Raw genomic sequence first — 27,933 nt, 5'->3', positions numbered from 1 at the left:
AGCCAGAGGTTTGAGCGCTGTTTCCTGACAAAAGTCAGAGACACACCTGATCCCTTATTTCTCCCACCTGTTTCATAGAATCTTCAGCGATGATGGTCTAGTCATGTAAAACAATACACAATTTTCCTTATTACCAAAATTGCATGATCATTTTAGCAGAAAATCAGGTAAGCAAAGAGAAAAAAAATGAAAACTGAGTCAACTGTAAGTTCATCTTTCAAAGATATTCCCTATTAATATTTTGGTGCTTTGTCTTCCAGCCAATTTTCCTCTTATGTAGATAAACATAAAAATTTCATTTCACAACGTTGGTATCCTATAATAGCTAAACTTAGTTTTTGCTCAAAAAATAGACTCCGATTTGATTTTTAATGTCTAGAGTACTTAATTTGAATTTATTATAATAGCTTTAACCAGCATCCTATCAACAGACACTTAAGAGTTTGGAAAATTTTCAATATTATAAATCAGCTTACATGGAAGGTCTTCTTTGGTTCATCATGCATTGGACAAGGTCCCATTTTTTTCAGACATCAGTGGGGAAGGGCAAGTCGGACCTGATTCCAATAACCTTGTGACGGCCTTTTCCCCGGTTAAGGACTCTTGAATCACAAATATCTCCAAAATTTCCAGCATAATAGTTAGAGCTCCGCATACCACTATCTCTGTCTCCTCAAACAGCCCAACATCTTCACCAGCTCCTGTGGCCCCAGAAAAACCACAGTGACACCAGGGACCTCTGCTACAGCAACCAGTTTTTCTGGAAACCACTCCAACCTGGAAGGAAGAGAATAAATCCCCCTTTTTCTGCCTCTGTTTTATGTTTCCTGTGTGACACGACCTCTGCCATTTATACTTGTATGACTTTCCAGGGCTGCTGTAACAAAATAGCACAAAGCGGGTGACTTAAAACAAAAGAAATTCAATCTCTCCCAGTTCTGAGGCCTAGAAATCTGATATCAAAGTAGCAGCAGGCCCTTCCTTGACTCCCCCAGCTTGCGGTGGTGGCCGCTAATCATTGGTGTTCATTGGCTGCAGCTGCAACAGTCCAATCTCTGCCTCTGTCATGAAATGCTGTTTCCTCTCCAACCAGTCATATTGGATTAGAGTCCACACTAATGACCTCATCTTAACTTGATCACATCTGCAAAGACCCTCTTTCCAAATAAGGTCACATTCATAGCTTCCAGGGATTAGAACATCAACATATCTTTTGGGAGACACAATTCAACCCATAGCAATAGCCTTGCTCCAAGTCAGGAGAGGTGGGTTTGAGTGTGGGAGACCATAAGTTTATGAGGTGGTTGCAAAACCTAGAAGACTCTGCCTCAGCCAGAGTCTCGTGTGTGTGTGTAGTTGTGCATCTTGCAATTCCCAAGTCAGTAGCCATGTAAGCCTTTCATTTTTTTATCTTAATATATTTTATTTAACCCAACATCTCCCAAGAATTATCATCTCAACATGTAGTTAATATATAATTATCATTGAGGTATTATACATTCATATTTTTATATAAAAGCTTTGAAACCCATTGTGTATTTTACACTTACAGCACATCTCAATTTGGACTAGCCCCATTTTAAATGCTCAATGGTGACATGCAGCTAGAGTCTACCAGATAGGAAAATATGGTTTAAAAAAATAGATTTTATTTCTTATAACGTTTTACAGTTATAGGTTTATCGTTTTAGGTTTACAGAAAAATTAAGTGGAAATTGTAGAGAGTTCCTATATATACCCTAATCCCCCCCAACATAGTTTCCCTATTATTAACATCTCATTAGTAATCTATATAATTTATATAACATTATTACTGTAACATTATTAACTACAAAGTATTAACTTTAGTGTGGTACATTTGTTATAATTCCTGAACCAGTCCAGATACCTTATAATTAATGAAAGTCCATAGTTGGAATTAGGGTCACTCTTTGTGTTGTACATTCTATGGGTTTTGACAAATGCATAGTAATATGTATCCGCCATTACAGAATCATATAGAACTATGGTTTCACTGCCCTAAAATCCCCTTTGCTCCAGGGCCATAGAGGTGTGTAAGTGTGACCTTTGTCTTAGTCATAGATGTTTGGGGTGATGGGGAATACAGGGGCTCCTTCCAGCTAGTATCCTCTGCTTTAGGGTGAGGCAAGGGAGGAATTTCTCACAACAGCATTAATAATGGAGGAAACCAATGTTGAGGGTGCAGAAGTGGATCATCACAACATATTGATCCCGGAATTAACATGGTTAAAAGAACTGAGGAAAAGGAAAGGAGGTCAATTTTTAGAAAATCAAAATGCAACTTTATTTCTGCATTGATCTTGAGTTACTGATTTGGAATCTTATAAATTCAGCATGACTATTGATTCCCCAGGCAGGGACTCATGGGTTTGTGGTGTTTCTGCACTCATGATTGGTGTGCAGCCATGCATGGGTCACACACAGAATGTTCTGTGGCTGCCCTGGGCCCTGGGTGTGTGAGTCTGTCCCTCCCTATCTTGCACTTTGGAGGCATTGATGCTGGATTGTTCTTGTCTGAGCCCTGAGTGGCATGGGCCCTGTCTGTCACCTTCACCTTACACCTGACATCGCCTCCTCTGATGCAGTTCATTTGCATCACTGCAGAGGTTGTTCATGCAAATGGCTTGTTGACTCAGGCTTGGGACCCAATCTGGCCAAGAGCAGATGGTCCCTGGAACCTTGCTATCAATGGACATGGATGAAATCATAGAGTTTAGGGATACCAAATAAAGGAAATGTGCATACCTCACTAAGACTCTATACACTCGTCCTTGGAGATTACATCCTGTGAGAGATGCATAAACACAGTCTCCTCCTTTCTTCCTTTTCAGGCACCTGAGAATGGCATCAAAGTAGACATGGTTTCATGTCTCCCCATCCCACACAGCCAAACCTGTGGAAATTTGTACAGTTCCAGCAGTGTTCCAATCTGGGCAGAAATTGCACATGTTGTTCCAGTAAGGGCTGCTAGAGACTTGCTCTCTCTCCTACAGGTGTAATTTGGGATGTCGTTGCCCAGCCCTGAGAGCCAAGTGAGTGAACTCTCCAGTGTCCTCTGTTCATAGTGCAGGACATTATAGAGATCAACTCCCAAAGATATGTTGGGTAAAAAATGGTGGTTTCTGTTGATTTCCTCAATGGCAAAAACCAAGGCCACAACATACTTATAGTTCTTGTACTGAAACCTGCTGAGACGGATGGGGCTCCTTAGGGAAAAGACTCAAACCACAATTATCTTCAAATCCAATGTAATCACTTAATTAAGGAAGAATGCCAAGCCAACTCATTCCATCTGTGGCAACAGCTCTCCTGAAGCCTTAGAATTTATAGCTAAATCAAGTAACATCACCTGGGCTCTGAAACATCCTTAGTGAATTCCACACACGTGGAGAAAAGTGATTAAGTTTATGAGAAAAGTTTAATGAATGGAAAAGCAGATCACATTCAGAGTGCGTTTTGTAAATGGTTCTTTGGTTCAGGATCCAAAATGCTTGTTCATTTGAACACATCATCAAATGCTTCAGAGAACAGCAATAATATCAACATGAGATTGGAGGTAGCCCTGGGGAGGAAGAGTAATAACTGAAGGCTCTGGGACAAGCAGAGAAGCACGGCATCTGTGGGTTGAGAATGGGGCAGCAGAAGGCTGGCAATCAAACTGCCTAACCTTCTGCCCCATGAAACTCGTGTATCTGCCACTGTCAACAACCAGGCAGCTAGGAAGAGCTTCAGAGCTCCCATGAAGAAGGAATCACCGTAAGGCAGGAACATCTGGGAGAAGTTTGAAGGAGTTAAAACTGAAAACACTTAGGAGTCTAAGAGACACAGCCTTGTACAGTTTAAAAATTGAAAATGTGATTACCAAAACTGACTCAAATAGAAAATAAAGAGAGAATATTATACAAATGTGGCCATGTGGTTTCAAGAGAACATTTGAGAAAAAAATTCCAAATATCCACCAGGCCTGGAAGAATTTACATGGGGCATTGCCTGCACACCAACTTGGCCAGGAACAAGGTCTCCTGAGCTGGTGTGAATGGAGAGCAGAGGGCGAAAAGAAAAGCATTCAGCCTCTCATCCTGCAATGTGGAACAAGCTCTCCCTCCAGCATCCAGGTGCCTGAAGCTGCGGGGACACATGAGTTGAGCTTGACTTCTGCCCCCAGGAGACTCACACCAGACCTTCCCTGACAACACACCTGTCATTATAAATAACATGTCAATACATTTGAACATTTAGATGAAATTCACAAATTGCCAGGAAAATGAAAGTTACCAAAACTGTCTCAAGAAGAAATGAGAAATCTGAATAGTCCCATATCTAAAGAAGAAACTGAATCTATAGTTTAAAACATTCCCACATTTCATCGTGGCCAACACCGCTGCTGGCAAATTCCACCAAACATTCAGGAGAGAAATAATACACATTGACTCTAGCTTTTCCACAGAACAGGAAAAATGGGAAAACCTTTTTGATTCATTTTATGAGAATAGCTTAACTTTGCTACAAAAATCTTACAAGGTCATTACAGGAAAGGAAATTTACAAGCCTCTTTTTTTCTGGAACTAAACTCATGTATTCGTAAAAAAAATTAACCTTCCAAATCCAGCTACATATTTGAAGCAGGCCACAACATGACCAAATTTGCTTTAAGCATTGCCATTCAGTGTGCTACTTCCTGAAAAAGGAGAAATCATAATCTGGGTAACTGCGGTTAATATCTATTATATATATCATGTATAATCTACTATAAACAGAACTGGTCATGTTCTGTTTGTTGGCCTGGGTGGTGTTAACACATGTGTACACTTTTTGATAACTTATCAATCTTTACACTTGGGTTTGTGCTCTATTCTGATTGTATGTCATATTTCAACAAATATGTTTATTAAAAAGAGAAAATGAAAGCACAACAACGAATGAAAAACACAACAGTTATCCAATTGAGAAGTGCCCAGAGGACTAACCAGAAAGTTTGGGGAAAACAAACCGAAACAGACCTAACAAGTTAAAATGCAGAGTTATTTAGCGTCAATACAAACCGTAAATTTACCTTATTGAAGGTGAAATTGTAGAGATATACACATATGCATGTGAGTATTCTATCATGTATACATACACGTATATGATATACATAGGTACATGCATTATATATATGTATGAGCGTTTGTGGAGACACACGCACATGTTTCTCTCTATATATAGAACTTATAGGGGTATATATGTGTGTGTGTGTATCTATACATATACATACGGCTGCTCTGGAGAGGGAGGGAGGGACAGATGTTTACTGACCACCTACAAGGTTTCTCAAACTTAATTTTTCCAACATTTGAAATGTCATTTTTTTAAACTTAATATATGTTTCAATAATACATTTGTATTTTAATGTGTTATACCAGTATAATCCCAGCACTTTTAATTTGTTCACTAATGGCAGAATTCTCCAGCTTGTATGCATTCTCTTGATGCTGTGATGTAATAGGCTGGGCGCTGACAGCCTCCCTTTTGTATTCCACAAACCTCAAGTTTGTGGTCTCTCTCTGGCCTGCAGATTTGGACCAAGTTTCTGCACGTGCTCACTAGCTGTCCTCCAAAATTCACTCTAACCACCACTGTTGGGAGCATACACAGGGAAGAAGCCCTAGGGTGGAGGCGTGTGTATGTGAGGCACGCAGAGCACTGGGGGTGCCTAAGGGCCTGCTGGGGAGATCCATGCGTGAGGCATAGCCCACAAGTCGTGGGAGACTTCTTGATGGAGTGCTCAGTGCAGTTACAGGATCCACATCCTTTAAAGCCCTCTAAGAGTACCTATCTGCCAATGCCCCCAAACTCTTCAGCCCATCCACACTCATATTTTTGTGCTCCAACAGAGGGCTGGGACTTCTCTTCTTGAAACCTGGACTTCCACAAAGGCCCTCTCCTGTGTGTCATGATCTAAGACAGTGTTTTCAGGGGTTTCCATGCAGCAGCTGAAAGGAGCTTGAGCTGGTTCACAGGCCACTGTAGGGTCCGGAGCTGGGACCGAGGTCTGTCTGCCTATTACCAGATGCATGGGTGGGTGAGACTCCCTCTGTGTCGCCTGCCATATGGTGCTGGATCCCACTTCTCCCACAAAGGCACTTTTGTCTATGGATGGATGCCAAAGCATTGTTAGTGCAGGAGTAGAAAAACAGGAGGTGTCTTCTTCCACCATGATGCTGATATCACTCTCCTTCTTTGAATTACAGAGATTCCAATTTGACTCAGTTTTTCAGGAGCCTGTTATTTGCCTACAATTCTCTACAACGTCAGACCCTCCCAGGCCCACTCTATGAAGGACATAGAAAGAATGTTCTCAGATCTACTTACAAGGGCCAGGCAAATAAAAGCCAACAAATTGGTTCTGGTCATTCTGCTGGGAACAGAGGGCAGTGGTAGTCTCATACATTCTGGTTTGGAAGAAGGCTTCTTGTTCTCTGTGGATGAATAAACAACAAGAAAAGAGAGCCTGTGGTAGGTAAATACATGCTTGATTCATCTGAAAAGCTCATCTCCTCCCCTTCGACTTGAAGGTTAGTGTAGGGAGAGAGCACGGGTTGTTTCCAATGTTCACCTTCTCCCTTAATATTCAGAACAGAGAATCAGTTTTATTTTGGGTGGCAATTCAACAAACTAAAAGATAAAATTCCTAAGCCCTCTTGCATATAAGAGTGACCAGACCAAATTCAGGCCAATGATGTATGACAAGAAGTATGGAGTGGGGGTTTGTGGAGGCTGCACAGATGGAACTGACATAGATGGAAGGGCCAGCATTAGACACATGTGACACCAATCCACAGGTGTTGTAGGTATTATCTCATATACACCTGACGATGTTCCTAGAAAGCTGTTTTTAGCACCACCCCCATTGTGCAGGTTGGGAGACTGGGGAGATCTTGAGAGGCACAGTGGCTTTTCCAGGACACAGAACTGGTAGGATAAAAGAGGTGTGACTTCAGCTCTGTCTCCTCAAAGCTGGCCACTGGTTCCCCTCCCAAGGAGCTGTGGGGAGGGTGGTCATGGATATCTGTGTACAGTGATGGAGATGACATGGGCAAGGAGGGAGAGCAGCCAACAGTCTACCGGGGGCTTTGAGTGGGTCTGATTGAAGGAAGGGGCCAAGTAATAGAACCTTGAAGAAGTGACCTCACTTCCTTGGTGACAGCCCCCAACAGAACTTAGAACTCTGGTTACCAGGCACCCACACTGTAACCACAGCCTCCTGTCCAGTTCATTTGAGTGGAGACACTCGACACAGCAGGATGTTCTCGTGTTGTCCCGTGACTTTCCGAGGTTCTGGCCCCCGGAAAGCCAAGAATGAGAGCATGTTAAGTCGCTTTAGACATTGGCTCAGCCCTCACCTCGAATGCCTGTGGCCTTTTAGCAGGAGGAACCATCAGGTAACAGCGTAGCCCAGGGCAGCCCACTCTAGGTCAGGACACAACTGTGATCCCAAATGGACAGCCCCACACCCTTTGACCCTCATTGTGTGTGTGTGTGTGTATGTGGGAGGTGGAGTTAGAGAAGGTAGTATGAGGAGGAACCACCCTGAGCAGGAGCAGGTAGCTAAATGGTGGAGATCTGGTGGTGTGTCATGTTCATACTGAAGATCTTGGCTTCAGGAGAGGAAGGTGAGTGCTGGGGACCAAGCTCTTCTACCAACATGTGAATCCCAGGCCGTTGAGGTTTCATCACATTCCTTCCTTGATGGAGACTATGCAGATGCCCCTCTGTGTCTGAACTGTGGTGGGGTTTCCCTCTGTGGCGAAGTCTAGGCAGGCCCCTGATGCCTCCTGGCCTGACTTCTGGGCACTGTCGCTGCAGAGCTGCACCCAAGTGATGGTTGAGGAGCTGGTAGATGGTTTCCAGTTCACCATCTCCCTGGAGAGGACACAGGCGCACCAGCCCATCAATGAAGAGGGCCGGTCTGAGGTGAGTGTGGGTGCAGAGGGGTCTTCATACCCAGGACTCTGAGATGACCAAGGCACTACTAGAATGCAGACTCAAATCTGAGTCTCCCCTGGAACCCCCCAGGGTTTTCTCATTAGAGTGCTCCACAGTCCCACTCCCAAAGGAATCTGGACCTCCACTCCTTCCCACCAGCTACACAGGAGGGTAGAAAGTCACCTCAATCCTCCCGCTGGTTCACCATGATGTCATTGAGTGTATGTACCTCCTCCTCTCCCTCAGTGTGAGGATGAGTACACCGTGAATTTAAATGAGGCCTGCAGGATGCGGGCCCTCCAGACAGGCATGATGAAGAAGCTGACAGAGTCCATCACACCAGCTTTCCTGAGGAGGAACATCTCTAGCTTCACCACCTTCATGGTCAACTACTTGGCCTTAGACACATCCCACCAGGTCCTGGACCAGCTGTTTACTAGGTGAGTGGCCACTCCCTCCTCAGCACAGTGGTGACTCTGCCCCCTGCCAGCTGCGTGTCCTGGGAGTGTCAGCAAATCTCTCTGAGCCTCAGTTTGCTCCTCTGAAAAGTAGGGTGGGAGAGGATAAATTTCATGGGGATATTGTAGGAACTAATGGGATCAGCCATGGCGGGTGCTTACCTGATGCCTGGCTCTGCAGAGAGGGCTGTGGACGTGCTGTGGTTGTTCATGGTGTTTATTTCTCTCTTCCCCGTGAAAAGTAGTCTGCCTCAGCCATCTCTGAGATGCGGCCTTTCTGAGTTTGGAAAAGCACATGGAAACCACCCTGTCAAGGAGTTGGAGATTCCATCCAGCTGGTCCTGGTCCTTTTCCTTGGGGTAGCCAGTCAAGGATCTCTGGGGCAGCAGAGAGGCCCTAGGCCCACTCAGGTGTCTGGGATGGTTCTGGGTGGACTACATTCAATAAACCATGTAGATTAAGCATCTACTGCATGCAGGACATTTGGAGACAGTAAACCCAGTGAATGAAGGAGACACAATGCGTGGCCTCAATTTCCGTCTGAGAGTCAGACATTGACATTAGACATCATTCGCAGGTCTTGTCATCCACCTTCCATCCCAAGGGATGCCCTCATAGCCTCCTTTACATCTGGAGGCATCTCCCCTTATTCCAGCCAGGAGGGCAGAGCGCAGGACCACCTAAAAAAGTGAGTGGTCTTTGGGTGCAGAAGGACGGCCTCCTGTCTCTAAAGAACAAGCTGTGGGGGGAGAGATGGAGGCTGTGGCTGAGGGGAGCCTGGCAGAAGCCGCATCTCACGCATCTTTTGATTCCCATGGGAAGGCAGAGGCCCGGTGGCTTCCACTCCAGGAGGACAGGAGTCAAAGAGCTATGGATGGGTGCCAGGACCCCTGGGAACCAGAGGGGTGGCTGGGCTGAGTTCTCCCCTAGAAACCCATTCCCACCACAGACCCATTTGAATCTGCCTCCCCTTCTCCACATCTACCTCTTCTGACCACCGCCTCCAGGCCCAGAACAGGAGGCGTGTGAGCAACCTGGTCACAAATCTGTCTCAGTGCTCAGTCCAGTTGCACAAGTGCATGGAGTGCTGGGGTGGGCTGTGTCCCAGACCTTCAGGAGAAGAGTGTCAGTGGGAAGAGAGTCACAACAGACTCTGTGTCAACCTGCTGGATAAGCAGGCCTGCCACTGCCAGGACAGCCTCACAGGGGTCAGGGCTGCCCTGTGGCTCTCACCTGGATGGAGAGGGGCAGGCATAGGGCCCAGCCCCAAGCCAGGGTGCCTTGGGTGAGAAGTGTGGAGGGAAAGGCCAGGCCTCTGATTCTGTTGCCCAATTGCCTCCCCCAGTGCCATCTCTTCTCTGGTGGGAACCTGCCTGGACCCAGGGCAGGATTTCTGGGAGCCCCTGCACTATCCCTGCTTCAGCATGAAGCTGGCCTCTCTGCATCTCAGCTTGCCTGGCTCGGGGCTGCAGGGCCACGCCTACCTTCTCCAGGTCCAGCTGGAGCATCCACGGCCCATTGAGGCAGAGCTGGAAGGTGAGGCGACTGCAGTCTGGGATGACAATTTGCAGAGTGTTCAGAGGCTTGGTTCACTTCAAGGCAGTGGGGTCTTTCCTGGCTTTGACAGGCACAGGGGAAGTCAGCTACTTGAGTGAAACTGTTTCTTTCTCCTGCTGCAGTACCATCTCCAGAGTTGCCTCCAGCTCCAGAGCCAGAGCAAGGGCCAGCTCCACGGCTAGATCCAGCTCCAGCTCTAGTTCCACCACCTGTGCTAGAGCTGGAGCCAGTGTCACCTCCATCAGTCCCTCCAGGGCCAGAGACACCACCGACGTCAGCTCCAGCCCCAGTGCCAGCTCCTGAGCTGGAGCCAGCTGGACCATTGGCTCCAGGGAGAATCCTCCCTCCACCTGGAGAGATAACAGCAGAGCCAGATCCAGCCCTGGAGCCCACCTGCCCCTCGGACCTGAGCACCAAGAAGCTGCTGAGAGAGGAGAAGCCTGACTTCTTGGAGTTCCCTCCCCGGCTGGTGGCAGAGCAGTTGACACTGATGGATGTGGTGAGCAGCGGGGCTCTCAGGGCAGGTGGGGCCGGCCTTCCCCTGTGCCATCAGCTGCCCCAGACCTGCCATTTCCTGATCTAGAATCCCATGATCTCGGTCCAACCTCTTGCTTTCCCACTTACCCTCATGTGACCTGAGCAGCCTTCTTAACTCTCGAGCCTTTGCTGTCCTCATGTGGACAGGAGAGATGGACACTGAGAGCATCTGCCATGCAGAGTGGCTGTGCAGATGGATGAGGTGGAGCAGAGAGGAAGTTGGGCAGAGTCTGCTCTTTGCTGGGGGTGGGGAGCTCACTGAAGTGCTATCAGGTCCTCGGGTAGAATACTCATTTGCCCGAGAGGCCTCAAGAGCCTCAGCACTTATTAGGCACCTCATATGTCCATGACTACATGGCAGACAATCAAAGCCCGTGGTTGTTGCTGCCTTGGGGGAATGTGCATCTGAAAGAGGAGTCAGACCCCAGGATAATCAGAATGGTTGGAAGATTCCCCTTGAGATGGTCAAGCAGGAGCCGAGTTCTGGTGCTTGGAGGAAGTGAGACTGGGCTGGGAGCAAATGTCACTATCCTGCACCACAGTATCGGGTCCTGGGTCATCCTGTGCTGGGTGCTCTCAGGGGACACAGGCAACACCCAGGGACTCCCACAAGTCTCAGGCCACATTCTCAGCTTCCTGAGCTCCAGCTCTCACCACTGACCCGGCCTGGGACTGGGGGCTGTGGACACTGAGCTGGGATGTGGCAGGGTTGGGTAACACTCCCTGTCCTCCCCAGGAGCTGTTCATGAAATTGATGCCCCGCCACTTCCTGGACTCCATCTGGTCCCAGTGGGACAACAGGGCCAATGAGTTCCTGGCACCCACCATTCGTGCCACCATGACCCACTTTATCAGAGTGGTCAAATGTGTCATCACCACCTGCCTCGGGGACCCGACCATGACAGCCCGGGACAGGGCCAGGTTGGTGGAGCTCTGGATCCAGGTGGCCAAGGTAAGATGTGGGAGGCCCTCTGAGCCCCTCTCTGGAGTCGTGGGAACTGCCCCTTCTCCTTTTCCAGCTGTCAGGATTGAAGTTTGTGGTCTGAGCCTTTGCACAGTCCTTAGGCCCCTCCTGCCAGTGTCTCAATGACCTGACTCCTGGTCCCAGTGGTGGGATGCTCACCCCTTCCTGGGCTCCTTCCTTGGCTTGAGCTAAAATCCTCCTCCCTGGGAGTGTTCCTCATCAGGGTCTAGCTGTGCTCTTCTCAGGTTTCCAGAGCCTCTGTCTCATCCAGGACAGGGGACGTCCATGAGGTGACCAAAGCCAGAGGAAGCAGGGCTCCAGCTCCCCTCACAGCTCATTCCCTTCCCTTCCCCAGGAGTGCAAAGGCCTGAGGAACCTTTCATCACTCCATGCCATCCTCTGGGCCCTGCAGAGCCCCTCCATTCAGCGTTTAAAAAAGACGTGGGGACGGGTGTCCAGGTGCGTAGGCCTCTCTCCATGCGTCACCACCTGGGTGAACCAGACACCCCCCACAGGGCTGCCACTGCCCTTCAGTAAGCTGGGACATCCTGGGAGACAGTGAACCCTGGGGACAGGGTCTGACCTGGTTGGGAGGCTTGGAGTCTTTCTGGAAACTTAGGCCAGTGGTTCTGCTTTAGGAATCAGTTTCCCTAAGTGCCAGACCCTGGCTCGAACTAAATTGAACATTTTCAAGGGTTTGCTTTGCAGCAACAGAACTCTCTGTCCACCTGAAATCAAGACTGTTTAAAACAGATTTGTTCAGTAGATAAGAGAACGAAGGCCCCAGGTGACAACAGGAGAGCTCCCTCCCCAGTCCCAGAGACCTCAGGGCTCAGAGCACACATTGAAAACGCTCATCCAGGCTGTCTGGATAATTCTGGGTTTTCAAACAAAAGGGATTTACCCTTAAACCACCCCACAGTGTTTCTTTCCTTTTTTCCCTCCTCAGGAGGAACTGCCAAAAATTTAAAACCTTGTGCAAAACGGACCAGCGGGAGAGCAGGAAGCTGCTCATGGAGGTGCGTGGAGGCTGGAGATCTGGAAGGAGGGGAGGGGAGGGGGGAGGAGGGACCAGGCAGAGTGTGCTTTGGCTAGTTTTTCACTGAAAGTTTCTCTGAGACATAACGGTCTGTTTTGTCCAGATTGACAGGAAGCAGGTGGTGTGAGCTGCAAGGGCAGGTGGGGACTGTTTGGGGCAGGAGGCCTTGGTCACGGGATAGAGTGGTGTTTTTTGGACTGTTCCAGGAGGTGAGGAGCTGGCAGAATGAGCAGGTCTCTAGCTTCCATGCGGGCCCATCAGCTGGCCCTCATCTTCCTCCAGGCTGGCGGGTGGATGGAGTGGGTGGGGGTTCCTTTCCTCCTAAAGCAGCCCGGTCTGTCCTCAGGAAGCCAGGTCCCTGCTGCTCCTTCTATCTGCACTGCACCTCTCAGGGAAGGGCACTCTGCCTGCCCCAGGGACGGGCACTGTGTGGTCACACAGGCCAGGTGGACACAGGGGCTGCCCAGCCTTGGAACGAATGGTGGATCTGGCACAGAACTGTGTGCTTTCTGGGACTCTGCACTCTATCCCGATAGTGGTTACTGCTGAAAACTCAGTGAGAGTCTCCCCAGGTGACTTGTTGATAAGGATACACCCCAGATGGCAATGAGAATTATCGGGGAACCTACAGATTCTTAATGGACCTTCCTGGCAGGACATTAGAAGGTTCCAAGTAAAAAAGGATGCAAATGTCACCATCACCCAACGCCCTGGTCACCCCCTACACTGTCACTCAGATGTGGCACAAGGGGGTCCCCTTCCTGAGTGAATGAAGGAGGAGTTCTGTGCAGGGACCATCCTGAGGGGATCCTAGGGAGCTGAGGCCTTTGGCATGGCCTCAGGTCCAGCTGGAGTCAGAAAACCCCAGGGGTTGGGACAGGCAGAAGCCAGTTGGATATGCCCCCTGAGACACCTTGTGCCTCCCGATCCATGGCTCAGGCTGACTGAGGGCCTCAACACACCCCGAGAGTCCAGAGGACAGGGCCTTGGTCAGAGGTGTGTCTGGAGGAGGAGTGAAGGCCGGGGGCCAGGGCCTCTGGCTGGGAGGGGGAGTGGTCTCTCCTCTGTGGCCCCTGAGCAAGTCACCACCCCTCTGTGGGCCTCGGTCTCCTCATCTGGGAAATGGAGGGAGATGATCTGTGGTGCAGGCCTCACAGGGGTGATGAGGTACAAGGGGGAGAGGAATGTGCAGCGGCTTTGTGCTCCTCCTCCTCGAGGGGGGAGGGGAGAGCACTGGTGACAGTCAGATGACACAGTCCTCAGGGGACCCTGGGAGGCATGGGAGTCCTCCTCACACTTTCTTGAGGAGGAGAGAGGCTTAGGGGCCTAGGCAGGCCTGAGGGCACAGAGGAGGGAGTGTTGGAGCTGGGAGTGATCTAGAATCAGATCACTCTGGAATGGGAGCCGCCATAGACATCAGATGTCCAGGGTCCAGGATCAGGGGCCTGGGAGACACGGGGAAGGTAGCATGGCCTCCCTGAGCCTGTCCTTGACCCTGCAGGAGGTGAACTCTGTGTGGGCCACCCAAGAGATGGACCCCCAGGGAGCCCAGGAGAGGCAGCAGCAGCAGGTGAGGGGGCCTGAGGGGGAGGGTCCAGGTGTCAGAGGAGGGGGTCTCACCCCTCACGGCTGGAGGCCTCCCCAAGAGAGGGGTCCCTCCTCCTCCAGCCCAGCTCCTGGAGCCCCAGAGCCTGAAATGCCTGCCCTGGAAGTGACCAGGAGGAGGCCTGGAATGGCTGGGCGCAAGATGGATTTGCGGGGGGAGTGGCAGGGACCGCACACCCTGGGATTTGCCAAAAGCCGCCCCTGGTAGCTGACGGGGGACGTTGGGTGGTCCTGGAGGGTGCAACAGGGGGGAGGCTGGTGAGGGTCCTAGGCTGCTCTCTGTGGGAGTCTGCGGTGGGCAGGAGGCTGGGGTGAAGGGATTTGGGGGAGGGTCCATGGGGGCACCTGAGAGCTGGGACTCATCCCCACTCCCACCCTGATTTCACAGGGTGTCGTCCCCTTCCTGGGCACGTTCCTCAATCACCTGAAACTGCTGGACATTGGGATGGAGGATGATCTACAAGTGAGTGAGCCTGGAGGTGGGGCCAGGGAGCAGGATCCTGTGATTTGGGAGGCGAGAGCCTTGCACTGGGCCCTGAGCTCTCTGTACCTGGCAAACCTCCTCTCATGAGAGCATCATGGCCACCCCTGGGAGCTAGGGAGTCAGAGTCAGGCCCGTCTTAGTGATGCGTGAATGGAGGCTCCGCGTAAGCCCCCTACCAGGCTCTCAGGACTAGTGAAGCTCATAGCTGCCTGCCTGCAAAGCTGCAGGAGGCTGTGTCTGAGCTGGATTCAGCCTCCCCCTTGGGCCCTGCCCCTGGGGGAGTGCCATCAGCCCCTGCAAGTGAGGAAGCACATCTGTGGTCCAGCTGTCCCTTTTTGCCTGAGGCCTCAGTCTTCCCGTCTGTCATCAGAAATGGGTGGGCTGCAAGGTCTCTGGCTTCAGCTCCCCTGTCCCTCCTGCTCTGGAGCCCAGAGCCTGGCCCAGTGTCAAGTTCTCTTTGTGGAAGGTCTGCCCTCTGCTGGGCCCTGACATTCCTGCAGCCTGAGAAGGGGTGGGATGGGGGCTGGTTATGGGCTTAGGGGGCCGTTACTGATGGACATTGGCTGTCTCCCTTCCAGGGAAATCTGGTCAACTTCCAGAAATGGCGTGAGGTCAGCAGCTGTGGGGAGGGTGGGGAAGTGGAAATCACAGACCTCCCGTGGCAAGATGTCACGTGTCCTCATCCCTCGGGTCTTATATTTGTTGGGACAGTTAGATGCTACAAAGCTGGGAATCCCATCACGTTGGCGGGTGCGGGAGGGGCTGGCATCAAGGACACCTTCCTGGATGAGGAACTAATTCAAGCCAACTGTGAGGACAGGCAAGTCCTGAATGGAGTGGGAAGGAAGGAGGGTTCCCGAGTGAGCACAGACCCCAGACCAGATCCTCACTCCGCACAAGTCCCTGGCAGGGTTCCCCACCCGGGACCTGTCTGCATCCTGTCCTTCCTCCCAGAAATACAAAGTCATTAGGAAGATCCAGCTGCTCCAGCAGGCTGCAAGTGAATATGACCTGAATCCCGAGGAGCGATTTGGGGCCTGGTTCCAGGCGATGGAGCCCCTCAGTGTTGATGAGAGGTGAGGGGCACAGGAGTTGGGTGAGGGCAGGCCAGACTCGCTCGGCCGGCCGGCTGCAGAGCGTGGGGCCTGGCTCCCTGATCAGCCCCAGACCTCATTGCGTGGTGACCCATGGGGCACCGGGACTCAGCTGCTGGCAGGCTCTGGGAGGGACACCTGAGGTGCGGCTCCTGGTAGCTCACAGGCCACTCTGTCCTGTAGCTACTGCCTCTCCTGCCGGCTGGAGCCCACACACCAGAAGACGAGCAAAATGCGGCTCTTCAGGAGAAAGAGGAACCGGACATCCTCCAGTTCAGGGCCGAGTGAGTGTCAGGAGCAGCAGCGACTGAATCCAGGGGCTCAGTACAGCTTCGGGCTAAGCATGGGCCTGGATCCCAGCTCCAGTGCTGGCCAGGCCTGGGACAGGCCGCTCCCCTCTCCTCTCTGGGACTCGGTTGCCTCCTCTTAAATGAGTGATGCTAAATGATGCCTCCCCCATCAGGGACAAACGAGGTGCTGTTGATGGACTGAGCACTCGGCACAGGGTTTGGATAAGAGTGTTGTGGGGCAGGGAGGTGTGCCGTGAATCTCAGGAAGGTTCCCCAAAATAGTCTGTTTCTTCTCTTCAGCCACCGTGCCCTTGGCAAGGAGCCATAACCCTCTGGAGACCACAAGTGCAGCTCCTCCTGAGCAGCAGGGCCACTGGGACCCTCGGGGTGCACCGGGTCAGCTCTTCCCCCCCCACCCCAAGTGAAGGAGGACATCTGAAGACTTTCCCTGGTTTCCCCTAAAGCCCCAGGCGGAGGGCACGACCCCCCTCCAAATCCCTGACATCTGCACCCCAGGGACTGTTTATCCATTGAGGAGGAGCATTAGTATATGTTTAAGAGTAAATATCAGATTTGAATGTTGCAGTAAGTTCTGTTTCTGTCACAGCCTGGGTGTTGTGGTGTGGTTCTTTCACTGCTTATGCTCATGTAAATGAGACACAGAATCTCACATTCCGCCTTGAATTAAGAACTCATGTATGGTCAGAGCTTATGGTATGTGGGAGAAGGGAGGACGGCCAGTCCCCTCCCTGGCTACTGAATGACACCCTCAAGTCCCCCTTCCTCAGAGGACAGGTGCATTTCAGTGTGGTTCACCTGGGCCAGGAGCAGAGACAGCCCCTCAGATCTCCCTGGATGTAGAGGTTGGAGGGACTTTCCCAGGCAGAGCAACAACCACTGAAATGCAGATGTCTTTCAAATACCACTTGCCAGGACCATGTCCTTCCCCAGGGCAGCGGCTGTCTTTCTACAGCTTTCCAGGAAGAAGGATGTTTTCTGCTTCTCCCATTGAGGTTTCTTTTGACCAACTATTGGAAGTTACCGTTTTCTAATCAGTCTCTAGATTTGCATCAACACTAAATGAGGAAAAAATGTAAAAAGATAAAAGTTTGCATGTGGAAAAGACAAGGCCAGAGGAAGACCATGTGCTGATGGACTAAGGGCCGACAGGACATCCCCATCAGGCCGCCTCTAGGGCTCCCTGTTCACCCTTCGCCTAGATTGGAATCCTCCTGGGATCCTGGCCCATGCCATGGAAGTCCTTTTCCCACTTGTTTCATATCCAGAGGAAAAGATTCATGAGGCAGCTTTTAAACCTACAATAGGACTTTCTTCCATAAACCTCGCCACTCCCTGTGAACTAGGATTTCCAGCATCCCCGCATTTCCTTATATGATTCTTTTTGGGCAGAAATTCCGTAGAAGGCCCCCAGCCTCTCTGTCAGGTACATCGTGGCCATTCCTCCCTGGCTGGGCCTGATGGATCGGGGTGACCTCTGGTTTGCCAAGATAATAGACCTTAATCCTGGCCACTGAATGACCCACACTGTCCATTGCTGCCTAGGGTGACATCTGGGACCTTGGTGTTCTGAGGTCCATGGTCTCAGACAGTCACTAGTTTACACACTCAGTCGTGTTGTTACTGACTTGTCCCAAAGGGGCAGCTGGGCCTGAGCGCATAGAGCACGTAGCCCCTGGGATGACTGTGTTCTTTTCCCCAGTCTGTGCTGTGGTTATGTGGATGTGTGTTACAGGGATGTGAAACTTGCCTGTTGGGAGTTTTGAAAGATGAGGCACGAGAGGGGCAGGTATAGGAGTGGGTCCAGCAGGGGAATGCAACCCATCTTAGACAACACAGACACAACAGACACAAACTTACCAATTAAAATACTGAAACGCTTCCCACATGGGTGGTAAACAGACACTACTCTGAGCTCACACCCAGAATCCACCCTACGACTAGGAGCTAAAGGGTTACCACCCGGCATTTTGAACATCATGCCCTGGAAACACCCTGTAAGACAAGGGCCATTGTCTTGAATTCCTTGGTACTTCTTCCCCCTCCTTTCTGAAGGCTGCAAGTGTCACCCAGGGACGCCTTTTCAGTTCAGCCAGATGCAGAGTAGAAATCCTGGTTCCCACAGCACAGGCCCTTCCTGCCAGGGCACTGCCATCCAGGAAAGAAAGAATTCACAGCTTGGTGTAGACATGTAAACACACACAGGCATATCCCACCCAAACATCAAGATGCATGAACTAGTAAGAGAGTAAAAGCCACTTCAGAAACACATCAAGCAATTGCAAAAAAAGGGTTTTTTAAAGATCCTGACTCCAATAAAATGCAAAACCAGGAAATCATCTTGAGAAAACTGGGGGACTTTGGATACTGACCAGATAGTTGATTATAGGAATGACACTTTTATTTTTGTGTGTGATAACATTAGTGTGTTTGTGTTCAAAAAATCCCTCATCTGTAAGAGAAACTGAAAATATTTATAGCTGAAATGATGTGCTCTCAGTCATCTCAGCTGGTTAACTCTAGCGGGGTGGGTGTGAGGATAAACGAAGCCAGATGGTATACGAGTTGATAATTTTTGAAGCAAGTGACAGGTTCACAGAGGTTGATTTTCCTCTACTCTGAGATTTAGAGATTTTTGAAAACTTTCAGAACACAATTTTGATACAAATAGTATACTCGGTGTTCACATTACAATGTTACAAATTAAAACATTGATTGAAAATATAAAGGAATGCTTCTCCTTCCTGACCTAAGGAAGCTCTCTCTCAGTCTCGTTCTGTGAATGACCTGATGATGCCACCAACTGTTCACTTACCACATGTTTGTGGAGTAATTCCTATGTGCTCTGTGCTGTGTGCAAGGCGAACACATTTCCACGACTCTGGATCTAGTGTGGGAAGGAAGGCAATGAGTCTGCTGCCAAGGTTCTCTACGGGGAAAATAATGCCCCCAGGGGGTATGCTCATTTTTAAGATTCCAAAATCAAAGCTACACAGGTTTGCCAGGTAACAAACAAGAGATACTTAATTCATGATACAGAAATGACCTATGTCTGAATTAACATGTGACAAAGAAGAGAAAGATTGATGGATTTTATGTTAAAATTAGATGCAAAATCATAGTTCTGGCCCCTGGCCTAGTGGTTAAGTTTGGCAAGCTCTGCTTTGGCAGCCCACGTTCTGTTCACAGGTGTGGACCTACAACACTCAGCAGCTATGCTGTGGCGGTGACCCACATACTAAGTAGAGGAAGATTGGCAACAAATGTTAGCTCAGGGTGAATCTCCCTCAGCTAAAAAAAAAAAAAAAAATTACATGCAAAATCAGAATAATTTATGGAATCAGATTTAATATATATTAAAAGATAAATCTCATTCAAGTAGGTATCATCTCTTCATTGAGTTAACACTCAATGAAAAAACAGATATAAGTTCAAAACACTAATTCCTCAGCATCGATTATCCTATCAATTTTAATATAAAAAGGAAGAAAAATCATGGTAAATAAAAATTGATGTTATCATGAAAGGTAAAGATCACGACGGACGTTACAAAGAGATGCTGTGAGAGTCAAGCCTGTCTCATGGGGAATTTCTCAACCACATCCCTCTCTTTTTCTTCAGCACCCATGTTGCTTTTCTCACTGTGTTTTCAGGATGCCTTTCTTGGCTCCTTGCTCTCTCTGCCTCCCGGGCAATCTCGTCTGTCCTCGAGGCCACAGTCACTCCCTCCCATGCTTTTCTTCACTTTCTGTGTCTGTCTCCTGATATCTCCAAAAGATGCTCGTTGCCTGCAGAGGGGCTATGAGAGACCCAGACCCAAACCAGGACTCATCTCTGCCCAATATGGACACTGGCCAGGGGTGGGCTCAGGGCTGGTGTGCAGACCCCTCAGCTTCAGCCACGGCCCAGGGATTCACCTGGACCCCCCAGTGCAACTGTTTTTAAGGTATTTGTGAATCCAAAGGACTTAAGAGTTCTCCTTCACTGCTGCAGGCCTGGAGTCCCTGCAGTCTCCTGTATCCACAGACTTGCTGGGGATTCTCCAAGGTCTCCTCCCATTGACTGCACATGACCTCACTGCCAGGATGGGAAGCGATTCTAGTAACTGACCTCTGGAATATACAGCTGCTCAGCCTTCAGACTGTATAGAACTTCAGTTTTCTACTTGGTTTTAGTTTCATGGTCTCATTGTTTCTACTATGAAGTTAGGACATATTTTTTGAGCTTTCTCTTTAAAAACAGAATAAAATGCAAAATTTGAACAAAGAGGAGGATGAAGACTACCATCCATGGAGAATGTTCGCAGCTCATTTGGATATTGCACCCTCTTTCTCTCCCTGGAGAAATGTGTCTCAAATCATACTGTCCATTACAATCATTGCAGAGTTTTTATAACTCAGATTGCTGGAACTCAACCCAAGTAGGTCTGGGGAGGCAACGGAGAATTTTCATTTCTAAGACGTTCCCAGCTGATGTTGATGCTGCTGATATAGGCATCAGACGTTGAGAACGGGATTCTGGGACACTATCAAGCTGATGTGTCACTATCAGTGCAAATCCAGACCAACTTGCCTCCTCCGTCTTGCTTAAGGATGTTATTCTCTTCCCTTCTCTATCATTGACAACTATACACATGCTGGTACCCTGTAACCTACGTTATTGGGACACAGAGATCCAAGGACTCCATAACTCCTTTGAGTGTCCCATCTCTAATGAAATCACGCACTCTTCCACCCTTAGATACTCACTTCCACACCCAGAGCCTGTTTTCACCCAAAATTCTCCTGCTTGTAAATCAGTAACTCAGAAACACCACATTCTCACCACAAATTTCCACATTTCTAGTTTCTACACAAAGAACTCTACCGTATACAACCATTCTTTAAGAAAATAGATTACTCCAGTTAGAGTATCTTAACAAGGCTCTCTTCCTTCTCTCTTCCTATTCCTCCATATTAATCTTGGATTCTGTGGTCCATCATTTCAATAACCCACTGACAACGCTCCCTAATTCTTTACTCTCATCATATCTGCCCTGCAAGCCTCTGACTTTGGATGATTCCAAATTCCTGCCATGCCATGTTGACACCTGCACTGAGGATCACCGCTGAAGAGAGAGCACACGAGGAGCCTGGGGGTCCCAACAGAGAATCAGCAGCAACCAATGGGCCTCCATGCATTCTCTAACGCTTCCTGAATGCTCTGTTAATTTCTTTCCATTTCTTGAGTTCCATAAAACTATTTTCTCTTGACCTACTTCATATCTCACAGACAAATTGTTAACCACCACACAAGAACTATTTCACACTCTAGTCATCAGATCTAGAAATTTTCCGCATAAGCAATTCATTTATCACACCATTTCTGTTGTTTTATACAGATATATTTCTTTCTTAGCTAAAACCATTCTGATTTTCATCTCATCTTTCCATTTCAATGACCTCATGCTTTCAATATTCGCAGTACTTTCAATCACCTCCCTACTGGGATCATGCCTCATGTTTCAAATATGCACAAATCTCTACCATCTACAAACCAATCCCTCATCCATTGTTCCTAATGCCCCTCACCCTCGATGTCCTCCCTCTCCTCCTCCTGCCAGGGACTCATTGTGAAAAGTTCACTTACATCCCAATGCCTCTGTTTCCACACTGGCAACCGATCCCATGTCCCCCTTCTGTGGATGCTTCTCTTGCTTAGCTCACAGGTCACGGCTCTTACTATTCCAATGTGGCCTTTTCATTATTTGTCTGACATGTCCTGCAGTAGCATGTGACTTTGTGGCCTTCAAGTTCCTTTAGAAAGCTCATTTGTCCTTGGGATCCACCAGTGCTACACTGTCCTTCTCCTGCTCCAAACTTCCTGAGTCACTTGTTGGCTTCTCTTTATAACCAACCCACAATGCCTGATGCTTCCCAGAAGTCAGCCCTGCTCTGACATCTGCTGTCCACCTGCACCCTCCTACTAGGCAATCATATCCATTTCACTGGCTTCAAATACCACTAATGAGCTAAAAATGTTCAAAGAATCAGCACAGATCTGACTCTGCCCCCCAGACCCAAATATGTACCTGCCCACTCAGCCCATCAGTGATGACTCGACTCACAGTGTCCAGGTTCCAAATTGAAAAAAACACTTTCCCAAATAATTCACTTCTCTCTCAGTGTTCCCAAATTCACCTGTTTGTGCTAATATCCTGTCTGTCCCTGAGTGTCATTCTGGACACTCTGCCACCCCACATTCATATCAATGACCCATCCATCCACCCTCCTGAATCCTCCTACAGATTCTTCACTTTTGAATCATTTCTAATCACCTTTCAGAAATGACACAAAATACCATTCCCACACAGTGACCTCTCCTGCTCTAGCAACCTAAATTACAAAACTCCATTTTTCCTCTTTGTTGATATTTTGTTCTACTTTACTTATATGTGCATCATCTCTTTCTTTCAATATTCAGTTCTCACTAAATGGGATACTCCATATAGACATGACTAATGTAGATTTTCTAGATGTTTCCCTCAACAGTGTTCTCATATGGCTTGGCACACAAAAAGAGCTCGTATATTATATCTGTCTATCTATCTATCTACCTACCTACCTACCTATCTAATTCAAATACTAAAAGTTCACTTCCTGAAATATTTTAAACCCATCCACTTAACTACATTTATGCAAAGATATCAAGTTTTTCTGGTATACTGCAATAAATTGGCAATTACAGCTTAAGATTTCCAAATCCTCTCTCCCTGTAATCAGCCTACGAGATTCTACTTACAGTGATCTGTTTAAAATGTAAAACTGATCAGTTCACCTTACCTTTTAAATCCTCAATTTCTGTCTTCAGCAGATATTTTTCCTGTTGTCCTATCATAATTATTAATACTACCCTTTTCATTCCTCAATATGTTCCAGTTTGGAGAGAAAACTATTTGGTCATTCTATTTATAGAGCACCTACTACATGCAAAACTCTGGTGTAAAACCTGTGATCTACAAAAAAGCTAAACAGACTCACCGCCCCTGTTTGACCTAGTCTTAACACGAGGAAAGACATAATAAACTGCAAAGAATTTATAACATGCCATGTGGAAATAACCACTGTGATGACCTATAGGGCAGAGAGAGAGAGTTTGAGCTTGAGTACATTTCTAAAGTTAGCTGTGTTTGTGTGTGTGTGTGTGCGCGCGTGCATGTGCTGATCCATGCTGCCAGGATAGGATGAGTTGCTTTCTCCTGTGGGGTGGGGGAGCCTCCTTTGCTTTGCGAAAGTTCCTCTCTGTGCACCTACTATGGACTTTGTCATCCACGTGTATTAGTCACGGTTGTCTAGAGAAATAGAAATAGAATATATATATAAACATAGAGATGTGGAGATGTATTACAGGAATTGGTTCAAGAGGTTATGGAGGCAGAGAAGTCCCACAATCTGCCATCTGCAAGCTGGAGAACCAGAAAAGCTGGTGGTATAACTCAGCTGAAGTCTGAAGGCCTGAGAACCAGCACCTCTAATGTCCAAGGGCAGGAAACAATGGGTGTCCCAGGTCAGGAGGAGAGAGTGGACTCACCCTTTCTTTTCCTTTGTGTTTAAACTAATTCTTGCTCATATAACAGTATTTTTGATGTTTCATATAGGAATTACAGCTTCCTTTCACATTCCTCAACTTATTTACCAGTTGTAAACTTTATAAGTTATGTCCCACTCAAATAATAGATTTTCTCTTCTTCTCTAATATTATTTACCTCTTATTCTTTTGATTCTCATTTTTTCATGACTGCGCTCTCCAGTGCCACACCGAATCACAATAATGTTTGCCAGGAGCATTTTCCTCTTCTTAAGTGTAGCGTAAACATCAGATAAATTCCTTGTCAGGGCAGAGCAGGCATCTAAGAGAGAGAAAGTAAAAACGTGCAGGGGAATCACTTCTACCTAGAAATCAACAGACTTGCTTCTCTTGGCTGTTTGGAGCTGGAGATGCTATGACAATGTGGCCAGCTGAGAATCAGAGGATCTCTCTCTAGTCCCAGGAATTAGTCCTGGTCAAATCTCTTAACATCTTTAGACCTCATTTTCTTCACCTGTAACATGAAGAGTTGGATGAGTCTTTTTGAGGTCTGAAATCCAGTCATTCCAAGATACCCTTCACCCAGATACACTTAACAAAGATCAGAGAGAATTTTTAGTTGTCTTCTTCTGCATCAACATTATTATCCATATCACCACTTAAAGACATATCAAATGTCTACTTTTGCATGACACTGATAAAACAGGTTCCATACCAAATTGCTGTTCATTGGGATAATAAACCTATAGTTAATTGTTTAGAGGTAAGTATAGAGATGGGCCCTGCTGGAACCAGCAATCAATGGGCCAAAAAGTCTTGCTTTATTTTACAGCAAGGCTGTGGAAACATTCCCTAATACACCAGAATTCTTCTGTACTTCGAAAGTATGAAATAAATGGGAGCCTTGAATCCATGGTTACGAGTTAATGAGGACATGATTTTTAAAATTATACTAATGATGCCATTTGCCTAGTATGGGGCTGTTCTCTGGTGAGTCAAGAGCAGATGTATTCAAGGCCACTTTCATTCCTTTAATAAATATTTACTCAGTCCCTACCATTTGCTGCAAGATAGCAGTGATCTACCCTAAGAGCATTTATATTCTAGTAGGGTGACACAGACCATAAACAAAAAGAGAATCTTGAGGTGATCAATAAAGTTACATATACGTCAAACATTTTTCATTCTGGACTATTTTTCACCCTTTCCCTTCTTTTACTCTTTCCCAGAACTCTAAGTATGGACTTGAAAACCCAGAAAGCATGGGTCCCATGTTTCTTCTCGCAACACCCCTGTTTCAAAGACATGGTGTTTATCATCTGAGAGTATGTCTCTTTAAGACTAAGTTCCTATGAATCAGCATTATTTCATCGCTTTCTTGAGAAGACGGATGATATTATGAAGGGAAAACAAAATATCATATGGGATTTATACTCGAAATGATGTTTCCACTCTAATTGTGTTATTTAATGTGGTGTGATTTGGGGCAAGTCAGTTACTCCTTCAGAGTCAGTGGTAATAATACCCTGAAAAGCATTCTCTAGAGATTAAATGAAACAAAGTATGAGAAACTGCTTTGTAAATTGCAAAGCAATCTATTTCAGCTTATTTTTTCTAATAATATTTTCATTTATCCGATCCTTTTTGACTCTACACAACCTGCCTAGACTGAGTTTTATCATTTATTCAACAATAATAATGGGTCAAAATGGTTGAATATTAGAAATTTCATATTGTTCAACTTAATTAACAGGCCATCACAATATTTAATTTGGTTATATTTACAGTTAAATTTTTCATGTTGCCTTACCATGTGCCAGGCACATTCTAGGCATCTGACACGTATTCACTCATTTAATCCTCACAACAATGCTATGGAGACAATACTATTAACCTCTATTGTATGGATGAGGAATATTAGAGGTTATATAATTGTCCAAGGTCACACAGCTGGTACCCAGGAAGTCTACCTCCAAAATCTCTTTTAGGGATCCATTAGAGGTCGTGGCGCTTACATTGTGAAAGGATCACCCTGGTTTCTGGTTGGTGAATGGACCAGAGGGGGCTAAGCAAGAAAGCACATGACTACTGAAATGATCCAGGCAAGCAATTCTGAATACAGGATTTCTTTCCTTTTTAAGGCTGAATAATATTCCATTGTATAGATGCCCCAGATTTTCTTAATCTTTTCACCCACAGATGCACAATTAGGTAGTTTCCATCTCTTGGCTATTCTGAATAATATTGCAGCGCCTTTGTCAAACGTTTTCCTGGCACTTAATGAGTTTGAAAATTTTCTTCTTATACACATTAGTTACTGTAATGAACTACCTTTCTAAATGTCTAAAGTTTAAATATTTGTCATTCTACAGAAATACCTTGCCTAATCATGTTTTGTGTCGTTATCAGTTCATGAATGATCTAAGATTTTTGTACAAAAACTTGTTATAATGGCTTTTTTTGCATGTATTCAGGAACCTTGCATAATATGGGTATTCCCTGATTCTTGATTTTTAGTAGAGTTTTCTAGTAAGCCTTTAGGATAGGAAATATCTTCCTAGATGTGAGGCAGAGAGCAGAAAAATAATAAAGTGATTGTTCTATTTAATTATATCAAAAGGAAACTGTCGTTTTGCTAAATTGTTTTTACACGCCCTTTGCTTATTTGTAAGAATGGCATATATCGTTTTATTAATGAAAAGAAAATTCAATAAACAATTTTAACATAAAACAATATCTATTGAGAACTTATATGAAAATTTTAGCAATATGCTGTCACCAATTTCCTCATCTGCAAAATGGAGATAGATAATACCATCTTCCTATGGGTTGCTGTGAAAATACTCAAGAGTAATATATGTAAAATGCTTATCACCATGTCGGTTGGAAAGTGATGCCCCATTCATTTTTCCACCGGGATGATGAGAGCTTTTTTTTTGGCTTGAAGTCTGTAGTTTTCAAAATATGTTCTACTGTTGTAAAGTGAATCCTTGTAACAAATTATTTGTAGAGTTACAGGATCCCTTTGGAATACAAATTCAGGCTCCCGTGTGTGTGCGTGTGTGTGTGTCTATACGCACATCTCTCAAATAATACTTCAAGCCTTATAATGAAAAGCTACCTTCCCCACTCTTGACTCTGGTTCCAAAAACAACTTTTTAAATTTTCTGGTTGAAAATCTGTATTTCTATATTAGCTACTCATACATTTTTTCATTTTTCATCTTTTGACTATTTATAGTTTCTTTCTTCTCTGAAAAAATCAGCATGAAGAGTTCTTACATACATTAAAAACATAATTCCCCTTGCCCAATATAACTATTTAATGAATTAGGATAAATCAAAATTCAATGTCTACTGTTTTATGACATAAGTGTTTACCATTTTATAGCATACGAATCTTATCCAGAGATGTGCTACATCAGATATTATGAACACATTTTCTTTCTCACTTTTTCCTTTGACCTTTTAAATGGTAAAATTCCCTTATTTCTTTCTTGTCTTCCTATGGATTCATCACTAGTTCATCTCCTTCCACCAGAAATTTAAATCTCTTTTCAGTAACTTCTGACACATGAGACAATTCATGGGCTTCAGGTTTTGCTTGGGGACCTCACTCTTGGGCTTGAACATATACACAGGCCCACATATACACAGTATGTCTGGAAGGATAGAGGAGAAAAGGATGTTTATCTCTGTGCAAAAGGACTGGGAGACAGTGATAGAGTGAGAATATTTTACTGACTTTGCACCACTCTTTGAAGTTTTCCTATACGTGCATCTACGACGTAGTGGCCTCCCTCCCCCCAGATTTTTAAATTAAAATTAAAATAGCATTATATCCTTATCTACTGTCTTGGGACAGTAAGTTGTAGAGAAATGTGAATATATGACCCAATTTTTTAATGAAATTAAGAAGAGCAAACACGCACAAAAAATTTATAATTCTAAATATGGGCACATCATTCTATGAGGCTGTATAAACGTGAGGAAAGGAATGAAGAAAAGCTGTTCAACATCCAGCTACCTGTACAGTCTAGGGGTCCACGTAAAGCCCCGCCTCCAGCCCCGCCCCTGGAGCTGATTTCCTCCCACTGTGAAGTCGGCCAGACTTATTCCAGCCCCACCCCCGCCTCTTCCCGCCCCTGGAACTGGTCTCTGCACAGCACTCGGGCCTGGTTCCGCCCACAGCCTGGTCCCCGCCCCTTGCCCCGCCGCCCTTTGTCCCCGCCCACAGCCCCGCCTCTAGAGCTGGTTTCCACCCACAGCCCCGCCCCTAGGCCTGGTCCCTGTCCCTGGTGCTGACCCAGCCCGCGGCCCGGCCTCACATTAACTC

The 27,933-nt window shown here is 46.8% G+C and overlaps 1 protein-coding gene and 1 pseudogene across 3 annotated transcripts; one reads left to right on the top strand and one right to left on the bottom strand.

The window, feature by feature from the left end:
• Nucleotides 1-27,933, bottom strand: part of LOC131403112 (adhesion G protein-coupled receptor E1-like) — a 159,273-nt pseudogene that overhangs the window by 63,997 nt on the left and 67,343 nt on the right.
• On the top strand, nt 12,359-16,592 carry LOC131403172 (ral guanine nucleotide dissociation stimulator-like). 3 transcript variants are annotated; one of them, XM_058537494.1, is made up of 6 exons: nt 12,359-12,521; nt 14,043-14,111; nt 14,535-14,609; nt 15,585-15,706; nt 15,908-16,008; nt 16,297-16,592. In XM_058537494.1, exons 1-6 carry the CDS (start codon nt 12,516-12,518, stop codon nt 16,437-16,439), a joined length of 516 nt encoding a protein of 171 aa, XP_058393477.1. In that variant the 5' UTR covers nt 12,359-12,515; the 3' UTR covers nt 16,440-16,592. The 3 variants fall into 3 exon arrangements, with proteins under 3 accessions (XP_058393477.1, XP_058393476.1, XP_058393474.1); XM_058537493.1 differs by lacking the exon at nt 12,359-12,521 and having other exon boundaries at nt 13,887-14,111; nt 16,315-16,592; XM_058537491.1 differs by lacking the exon at nt 12,359-12,521 and having other exon boundaries at nt 13,887-14,111.

The sequence above is a fragment of the Diceros bicornis genome, unplaced genomic scaffold, assembly GCF_020826845.1.
Source record: "Diceros bicornis minor isolate mBicDic1 unplaced genomic scaffold, mDicBic1.mat.cur scaffold_55_ctg1, whole genome shotgun sequence".
In the NCBI taxonomy this organism is placed as follows: domain Eukaryota; kingdom Metazoa; phylum Chordata; class Mammalia; order Perissodactyla; family Rhinocerotidae; genus Diceros; species Diceros bicornis.
The sequence above is the reverse complement of the archived record's forward strand: the minus strand, read 5'-3'. Positions and strand labels throughout refer to the sequence as shown.